Source organism: Selaginella moellendorffii, unplaced genomic scaffold (genome assembly GCF_000143415.4).
Source record: "Selaginella moellendorffii unplaced genomic scaffold, v1.0 SELMOscaffold_18, whole genome shotgun sequence".
In the NCBI taxonomy this organism is placed as follows: domain Eukaryota; kingdom Viridiplantae; phylum Streptophyta; class Lycopodiopsida; order Selaginellales; family Selaginellaceae; genus Selaginella; species Selaginella moellendorffii.
In genome coordinates, this window is record NW_003314279.1 from 1,178,341 (window position 1) to 1,187,572 (window position 9,232).

General features: G+C 49.4%; 3 protein-coding genes across 3 annotated transcripts; 1 reads left to right on the forward strand and 2 right to left on the reverse strand.

The window, feature by feature from the left end:
• Nucleotides 1-1,471: 1,471 nt before the first annotated feature.
• On the forward strand, nt 1,472-3,283 carry LOC112346982. Its single transcript, XM_024677034.1, has 4 exons — nt 1,472-1,620; nt 1,808-2,017; nt 2,184-2,263; nt 2,394-3,283. Exons 1-4 carry the CDS (start codon nt 1,472-1,474, stop codon nt 3,281-3,283), a joined length of 1,329 nt encoding a protein of 442 aa, XP_024532802.1.
• Nucleotides 3,284-3,545: 262 nt separating this feature from the next.
• LOC9640494 lies at nt 3,546-5,050 on the reverse strand. Its single transcript, XM_002972070.2, has 5 exons — nt 4,991-5,050; nt 4,803-4,934; nt 4,606-4,743; nt 4,434-4,517; nt 3,546-4,285 (listed from the first exon to the last, which is right to left on the reverse strand). The coding sequence occupies exons 3-5, from the start codon at nt 4,618-4,620 to the stop codon at nt 3,623-3,625; spliced, it is 762 nt and encodes a 253-aa protein (XP_002972116.1). The 5' UTR covers nt 4,621-4,743; nt 4,803-4,934; nt 4,991-5,050; the 3' UTR covers nt 3,546-3,622.
• Nucleotides 5,034-7,407, reverse strand: LOC9650167 (acetyl-coenzyme A carboxylase carboxyl transferase subunit alpha). The gene is made up of 10 exons (XM_002972071.2): nt 6,931-7,407; nt 6,718-6,792; nt 6,560-6,667; nt 6,321-6,481; nt 6,150-6,264; nt 5,938-6,092; nt 5,830-5,881; nt 5,702-5,770; nt 5,569-5,646; nt 5,034-5,517 (listed from the first exon to the last, which is right to left on the reverse strand). Exons 1-10 carry the CDS (start codon nt 7,246-7,248, stop codon nt 5,239-5,241), a joined length of 1,410 nt encoding a protein of 469 aa, XP_002972117.2. The 5' UTR covers nt 7,249-7,407; the 3' UTR covers nt 5,034-5,238.
• Between the last annotated feature and the right edge of the window lie 1,825 nt (nt 7,408-9,232).

Consider the following 9,232-nt stretch of genomic DNA (forward strand, 5'->3'; position numbering starts at 1 on the left):
CGGCCTCGTCACGGTCCTCAATTGGCACTGTCAAGGTTGTCCCTTCGAGCGCAGCGGCCCCCTTGGGAAGGCGAATGGTGAGAATCTCATCCTGCAGATTAGCTATTAAACCGTCGACGTTGGCGTAAGGAGGAACGGCAAGCTTCTCGGGGCGGTAAACGTCCATCTCCGTGGAAACAAGCACACCCCGTCCATGTTTTTCAACATGCACTTGATCCAGCGACGAGAGACCTGTACAGTAGTACGCAAGAGAAAAAAAAAACATGAGATAACGTTGTCTGCAGTTGACTTACCCGGCACTTGCACATCGACAGTGTAGAACTGCTGGTTCTCGAAGGACGACCACAATAGCTTGCGCTTGTCATATCCTGAACGCCACAGAGAAAAAGAAATAAAAAAACTCCAGGCGGGATCAAAGCCATACCTTTATCAATGTGCTTGAGGCAGTTTAGCAGCAGCTGGTAAGCATGCTTCTTCTCAAAGTTGTAGAGAGCAACTAGACCGCCGTGATCAGGGAACTGAGGCAGCCCCCCGGCATCAGCCACCTCCTGCGCCAACTCGAGGCCCCTGCCACACTTTGTCAAGGAAGCGTTGGAGAAGAAATCAGTGCATGGAACGACTGGTGTAGCATATGAGCTAGATTGCTCCTCGATCAGAATGGTGAGGTTTCTGGACTGCAGACCTAAGAACCTGGTCCAGCACTCAGCGCCAAACAGACGCGCCTGCTCCTGCAACTCGTGCACGTTTGGCTCCCCGGAGAAAACTTCCTTCTCGGCTCGGCAGGCAAGAGTCCGGCAAAAGTCGTGGACGAGGCGTGTTTCTTCACGTGTGCAGTAATGTAGGGGGGGCTCTCCACGCGAGTCCCGCTTTGCATCCTCCCAGACGTCGTCCACGAGCTTGATCATGTGTGTATATGGGACGGGGTAGTCGCCTATGTCGTCAAACCCGAGTGGTTTTTCAAGACGGGGGAATTGGCCGCCCACAATTTCGGTGTACTTGAGGCTGTGATGCAGGAGATACCCCTCGAAGCAGTCGGTGGTAAGATCAGAGTTGCCCAGCACCTTAAAGGCTTGGCCGAGGACACGGTTGTCTAGGCGGAGCATCAGCATCCACAGAAACTCTCCAAACTCTTTGTAGGCTTCTAGGGTCGGTGGTTTGCTCACCTGAGACAGCTTCCTGCATTCGCTGCGGATTCTCGTGCTTGCTGTGAGGATGCCGCTCCTACTCCTAGTCGCGCTTATCATCCGCATCAACATTTTCAAGGGTTTGGCGTTCTTTGCTGGGTTTTGGGTTTTAGTATAGGCGCGAGCGATGGCATCCAGCTCCAGCACCTGCCTGGCCCTGGTCCGCAGCACGCGCAATTCGACTTGCGCCTCGTTGCTATCCCCGGGCTGCCTGGAAGAATGAGGTATGGGCATAATCTGGAGGATGAATCGTTCGTGGTTTACTTGCTCTACGAGACGTGCGTATCATGGGTGAGTTTTTGCTCATAGAGCGATACCAAGATGGTGGAAACCAGAGAACAGCCGGAACAGAGTGTGTCCGCCGCCCACCTCTCCGCCTGGCGGTGGAGTCTTTTTACTCTCGCGAGGAGAGTGGGGCCTGCTGTTTCGAGATGATGTATTGGGAACGCTCCAACTTACAGAAAGGAGGTTATTTTAACAATCTCTTCAAGAACACCGCCCGCTTTTGGACGCTGGCCAGCTACCGAGAAACTGAAACGTTTTGGTGAAGATTGACGTGAAGTTATTCGTTTTCTCTCCTCTCAGTTTGCAAGTCTTCATTCTTTTTTATTCTGAAAACTCAGACGACAAAGATTAAGACCTTTCGAAAGGGGAGGACGAGTTTATGAGGAGTACTCCCACGCTCTCCAACACGAGCTGAAAAACTCGAGCGCCTCCAAAACATTCGCTGGGTCAGCATCTGCTACTTCTACCGGAGACGAATACTTGCCCGTGGACGTGGACATGAACCTGCTTAAGAACTTGCTCGACTCGTACTCATCGCAGCAGGACCAGTCTGGGAATGATGGGAATGGACGACAAGGAGGAGCATAACGTATGACGCGGAGGAAGTGACGTGACGAACCGCGTCGAGTTGGACGAGACAGACACGGACAAAGCTTCCCTCGTAGAAACCAACGAGTGGGACCGTGGAGTGTGCTCGGCTCATGGACTCCACAGCTCGTTACAACTTAAGACCACGCGTTCGGACGAGAATGCTGCTCTTGCGGGATCCGAGAATTATATATTTCAGTTACCAGGTATTCATATTTGTTTTCTTGCCTCACTTTCAGAATTCTTCTCCCAGATCTTGGAAACAGCACAGGTAAGGCATGTTTAATCGTTTTTTTTTTTTAAATTTAGATTTTAACATTGCGGTTTGGATCGCAGAAAATGTCGGGTATTTGAGAAGCTCGATCATGTGTTTCCACGGTTCCAAAGTCGAGGATCTAGAAAAGCAACTAGATCACGAGGCAGTGAAGTCCCCAGAGCTACCAAATGAAGCAGCAAACCAACAAACCGAGGGAGATGGAGAAGCGGCCAAAGAGGACTGCGGGAGCGGCCTCCCCGTCGCTCACAGAGCTCCGTGGCTGCGGGCTCTCGTCCTTGGCGCCAACGATGGCCTGGTCTCGATAGCATCGCTCCTTCTGGGCGTGAGTGCCGGGAACAGTAACGAGCGCAGCATCATCCTCTCGGGCATCGCGGGCCTCATCGCCGGCGCGTGCAGCATGGCGGTGGGAGAGTTCGTGTCGGTGTCCTCGCAGCGCGACACCGAGGTGGCCGAGATAGAGAGGGAGCGGCGGCAGCACGCCGCCGGGGGTGACGCGGCGGCACGGGAGCTAGAGGAGTTGGCCCAGATATACGTGACGCGCGGACTGACGCCTGAGCTGGCGAGAGAGGTGGCTGCGCAGCTATCCCGCGACGGCCAGGACGTGGTTAAAGTCCATGCGAGGGAGGAGCTGGGCATCGACGTGGACGCGCTGGCGCGACCGTGGCAGGCGGCTGCGGTGTCGGCGGCGGCGTTTACCACCGGCGGCGCTGTGCCGCTGCTTGCCGCGGGGTTCGTGGAGGCGTACCGCTGGCGGCTGGCGGCTATCGGGTTGTCGACAAGCATGGGACTGGCGGCATTTGGGGCATGCGGGGCGAGGCTTGGGAAGGCGCCCATCCTCGCCGCCTCGACGCGCGTCACGGTTGGCGGTTGGATCGCAATGCTTGCCACCTTTGGGATTCTCTACTTGGTCTCTAGAAACCATCAAAAGGGTGATCTAGACTTTTCTTAACTACTGTAAGATATCATTGCCATTGGCTCGAAAAAGGTATATATTATATGTTAAAAATATTTTAATGAAATAAATACCTAAAGTAGAAGAAAACTTACTTTTAACTTTGACTTTTTTATTAAAACGTATTGACTCAAAATAGTCTCAAAACACTAAGTTATATTCTTCTTATCAGGTAGCAAAGTTGTTTATAATGCAACTTTCAAAGAATCTCTTGCTATAGCCTATAGCTGTTCCGGATTCTCTTGCTATAGATTAGATTCTTTTTAATGAGATTCTGTTATGTTTACGGCTTAGCAAAATTTCTTTTGATTAAATTCGCGGTTGTTTTCTAGCTTATCACCTGAGGAGCTCCACGAAGACAAAGACGTTCCACAGGCTATGGAGCAGCATAGACGAGAGGAGATTCCTGTTCCTCACAAACACCACCCCCATCACAAGACCCAGGAAAGTGAGCGGCAGGAGGCGCTGGGGGCTGAAGTGCGCCAGTGCGAAGGCGAGCGCGGAGATGGCGATGGACGCCCACAGAGGCAGATAGCGCGTGAGCGATGGCAGCAAAAACCCCCGGAAGAGCACCTCCTCCCACACCGGCGCACACACAGACACCACCACCGCGTAGAGGAGGGTGGCGATGGGATCCCTGGCGGAGATGGACTGCTCCACGCTCGAGGCCGTGAATGGCGATGGCAGCGGCAGGAGATCGAGGTTGAGCTGCGAGAGGCAATTGACGAGCGGGAAGATGAGGCAGCCGAGGCAGGCCTCGACGTACCACTGTCCCTGCCAACTTACCGGGAACCAGTCCTTGGAGAGGGGATGAAACTCGGCGAGGCAGCGATGGAGGATTCCCAGCCCGACGGTGCCTTCGGCGATGTCCGTGACGAGGCTGTAGAGCGCTTGGCCGCGGTATGTGAGCGAGTCTTTGCTGTAGCCCAGAGCGTGAGCGGCGATGGGGATGAACCACGAGCCGACCAGCCAGAAGGCTCCAAACCACAAGAACATCACCTGAAAGAACGAGATACCAGCTTTTAGTTCTGAGATCGATGATAAGTTGTCAAAGAAAATGGAAAAAAGAAAGTTGGATGACACTAGAAGAGAAAGCTCGAGAGCTCGAGCTAAAGAGCGCTCAATGGAAAAGATTGATTGTTTTTACCTGGAATATGGTGTGCCCTGTCCAGGGGACTGCCCAGGCCTTGTCTTTGTGGGAGCGGTTTAGAAGGAGCTGGAGAAAATCGACCTGTGGAAAAGAAGAAAGCTCATAGCTCGCGATGAATGAGAAAGAAAGAAAAAGAAAAATGGAGTGTGAGAATGTAACGAGACCTTGCCTTCCGCAGTCTCATCCACCAGGAGAGCTCTGGAGACGACGACGATGGCGATGGATCGCCCGGCTCGCCCTTGTACTGGTCGTCATCGCCGCTGCCCTCGCTTTGCGACGAGAAGGAACACGGGAGTAGGAACTCCCACTGGCAGAAAGGATCCAAGCCCGGCTTGAGAAAGAATTTCGGAAAATGCGAGCGATTACCTGTGTGGAGGATCGCTCCCTGACGAGCAATCGCTTCCAGCCGCGCGTTCTTCTCCCCGGCACGGCCAAGCTAGGTCTTGGCCTCGAGGAAACTAGCAGCGGTTGCCCAAATCCAATGCCCCGAGCTCCACTCTGCGCCAATGCAGCCATGAGAAAATCTTCCCTAGACGGGCATCATCGATCATCACATTGCTCCGCCATAGCGCTCTTCCATCTTGCCCTATAGTTTCAAAAGAAACCTCACTCTTTTATTATTCCAATGATACGTATAGATAGTTTTACACACCATCTTGGAGCTGTGATCCTACGCGCTATATTCTCTCTTTTGATCTGTCGTCTCGTGGTTGTTAGTAGAGAGCTCGCTCGTCCCAAAACTTCCTCTTTTTTTCTTTCTTTCTTGCTGTTCTTGGTGATCTTGGCATGGAGAAAACTTAACTTAGACCGCTCTTTCCTTTGCACTCGCATACTCGACGCTGCTCACTGGGACTCCATCCACTCGCAGAGACGATGGAAATCCATTCGCTGGCTTGGACGTGGAGAGGCCGTCTGGGAGGAGGAGCTCCTCCGCCGGCTCCTCCGGGACAGGCGCGTCGCGGGGTTTCATGCTGCGCTTCTCGGAGGAATCGAGATTCGCAAACTCCTCGAACTCTCCGATTGAGCGGTACTTGTTGTGGCGTTGCTTCAATAGGGACTGAGTATCCATCTTCAGCAGGTCCTGCAAACACGACGACATTTATATCTCGAAACGGAAGACGTTCATCCATACCTCCATGTGTCTAAGCAAAACTTTCTTTATGTTTTTCGAGGCGGTTTCGGGATCGTACTGTGCGCCTCCAAGCGGCTCCTGCAAAACCGATGATCTCTGTTAGCAAACAGAGAAGAAAACAGGCTTTGGTTACTGGAATTATTTCGTCCACAATCTTAAGCTCCTTAAGGTCGGTTGGCGTAATTTTCAGAGCATCTGCTGCCTGGAGACAAAATCGAATCTCGTCAAAATTTGCGCACCAGATGAAGACTTCCGCATTACCTTTGGTGCAGCTTCAGCGGACTTCCAAAGAATCGCAGCACACGCTTCAGGGCTGTACGAGGAAGGGAAAAGTTAGAAACCGGAAGAGGTCCCAGAAAGTGTACAAACCTGGCCACGTAATAGACGGAGTTTTCCATCATAAGCATCTTGTTGCCGCATCCAATTGCTAGTGCACCACCAGAGCCACCTTCTCCAATGACGGTTGTTATAATTGGAACCTTCAAGCCAAACATTTCTCTGAGGTTCATAGCAATTGCCTCTCCCTAGCAAAGATAAAAGAGGGAAGTCAGAAAACAAGAACACAAAACAAAGTTTCTTACTTGACCAGTTTCCTCGGCCTCAAGACCGGCATAAGCACCTGGAGTGTCCACAAATGTCAAAATAGGAAATCCATGGTGCGCTGCATGCTTCATCATCCTCAAAGCCTTACGGTATCTGGAAAAAGAACCACGGCATATAACTTTCTGCAAGTGAAAGAACGCTATACATACCCCCAAGGTTGAGGCATGGCGAAGTTCCGATACAAGTTCTCCTTGGTGTTCCGTCCCTTCTGGTGTCCAATAAACATAAAGCTCATGCCTTCCATTTTCCCGATCCCTGTAACTATAGCCGCATCGTCGTGACCAGCACGATCACCGTGAAGCTCCAGCCACTGAAACACGAAGTTCAAAGGCTAAGAAGATGAAGGCTTCGAAAAAAATGGAAAAGAAGTCCACGGCCGTTGTGTTACCTTGTCAGTCATATTTAAAACATGATCGTAGAATGTAGGACGGTTCGGATGACGTGCTAGATTCAATCGCTGGACCGGTGTCAAATTCTTGTAAAGATCTTGCCGGACCTGCCAACAAAAACAAAACTTAGCAGGAACTAAAAACTCGTCGGACCAACCTGGTGGTATTTTTGCTCGAGCTCTTCGATTTGGCCGCTAAAATCCACGCCAGTCTTATTGGCAAGATCTCGCACCTGATATCGAGAAAACTAAAGGTCATTAGAGCCAAAGATCACACACGAGCACAGAAAAACACGGCATGCAAGCAAAGAGAACAAGCGAGGATGGAACCAAAACTTTTTGCTAGCTCTAGATGGAGTGTAAGATCATACCTCTTCGATTCTAGCTTCGAGATCGATGATAGGTTTCTCGAACGGGAGCGTCACGGGCTTGGGCTTGACCGGCAGGGGCTTGTATCGGCACAGGAGATTGAGCGCATCCTTTTGCATGTCCTTGGTGATCTTCTTGGGCCACGGATAGCTCCATTCCTCGGGCCCCTTCTTCTTGGATTGGACGACGAGAGCGCCGGAGCGGCCGGAGGAAGAGGCGATGGAGGAGCCAGACCTGGGCCTTGCGCTCCGGAAATCTCCGTGCTGGAAATTGAGACCTACCCTTGCCGCCGACAGCGACGCCCCGGGAGCGCAATCCATCGCTCGATCCCCTCGCCCGCGGCGCTGATTGAGAAGCTAGATCGGGAGAAATGTGAGATCCGCGCGGAGGGAGTGGAGGAGAGGAGAAATCCCGGCGGGGGGGCGGAGGACGAGCTCTCCTGGCGAACAAACAAAGGCCGTGGATATAAAACCCGGCCACTAAATAATCGCGATTAGCTCTTAAGCAATGGGACATCCATGGGCATGCGCATGAGGCCATGGATGGGCATGGGCCGGAGCTTACGATGGTCTCACATCGTCCATGTGGGAAGGAGGGTCCGGAATACTTGGGAGCCAATGGTATCGCAGCGCGTGGTGTCACCTAGAGCCGTCGATTCTCTGGTTGTTGGAAAGCTATGACGATGGCATCATATGTTTACATACATGTACACCTTCAATTGGAGTGGTACATTATTTTTCTATACAGAATATGCAAGTAGATTCTATTCTTCTTGTCACCTATTCTATTTTAGGTGGCTGACGCTCATGAGCTCCTCTTGAGGGTTTCACCTTGTTTACCTGAGACATTAACTTCAAAGCTTTTGATTCACAAAATGCTGTGCTCAATGCACACTAGCTTTGGTGGATCACTCCAGAGCTTTGACCCGAGCGCAAGTGTTAAGAATGATCCTGAGAGTGAGATAGAATGTCGGCCTTGCAGCGCTGGTACCTAACAAAGAATCTGGCAGTTTTGGTGGATCTATGGTACTTCACCATGGAAAGAAAGTTTTCTTGGTGGCAGTGTGTCATAAATTTTGGGAGCTTTTATAATTCTGTATAGCTTGCAAAACAGATAACATGTTTTTAGAATGGTAGGAAAACTAGTTGGTCTTTGGTTTGGTTCTTTCATTATTTAAAAAAGTTGGCTTCCTTAGTCATAACACAAATACTAGCAAAGTTCATTATCTAGAGTTCAATCTTCTTAGCCATTCAACTTGCTCTTTATTGTGGAAGGGACAATGTTGATGTAAAAGAGATTGAACAAAACAAGTGTTTTATGGTAGCATACTTTGAATCCATTGGTTTCATTCTTCTAATTGGGGGCATTGTGAATAATATAAAAATGAATAAATGAATGAACCTCTTGGGAAGAAACAATACATAGAAATTGTTAAATTCCATTGTTGTCAAAACAAATTTATGCACATTGCATGCAGTAATGCTTAATAGTAGTGTGATTCCTATTTATTAATTAAATTGATCATGGAAATTTATAAACACAAGAATAATTTTCAAATATAGTAAAACTATATATGCCTATTAATTAGAACTATAAATTTATTTTACTGTCTCACAGCATGCAACTAAAAAGACAAAGAAATTCAGCTCAAAAAACTCTAAACCATCAAGCCTACCTAATTGAAATCCTCTACTTTCTCATTTTTATATTTTATATTCATTCTATTATATAAAATGATTTGTTATATAACTCTTGAGCTGCAGTGGTCAGCCATATGCCTTCTTGCCTATTTGATGAGCTGAAGAAGAATTGGTAATCCTTGTAGCCAACCTGTGAAGGAAAAGCCCATGCTCGTCAAAATTTGGTCAAAAGGAAGGGTAGAAATCTCTTGAAAGAAAGTTGACTGGAGAGTGATGAGGTTTTGCTCCAGAATGATTGTCTGCTCTGAACAAGGCTGTAGAGACGTTCCACAACTCAGCTGGGCTTTGGAGCCATGGTATGTGGCCCAGATCATATCTTAGACAAACAAACTTGGAGTGGCTCTTTCTCTTGCTTGATAAGTTCCTCTATCTATTGAAATACTTAGCTCATACATTTTATATCCAGGTATGAGCCCGCAGTGAGGACGAAATCCTAAGTGCTCATTGGCTGACTGAGGTGAAACATGAATTTGACATGTGTCCAGTGGCATCTTGCACTAGAGGACACTGCAGACTTGACAACTAAGAACATATGTTTTTTATCTGCCCTTTTTTATTCTTGCAAATGTGTATGCAGAATGAGGTTGCCTTTCTTTTAGAACAT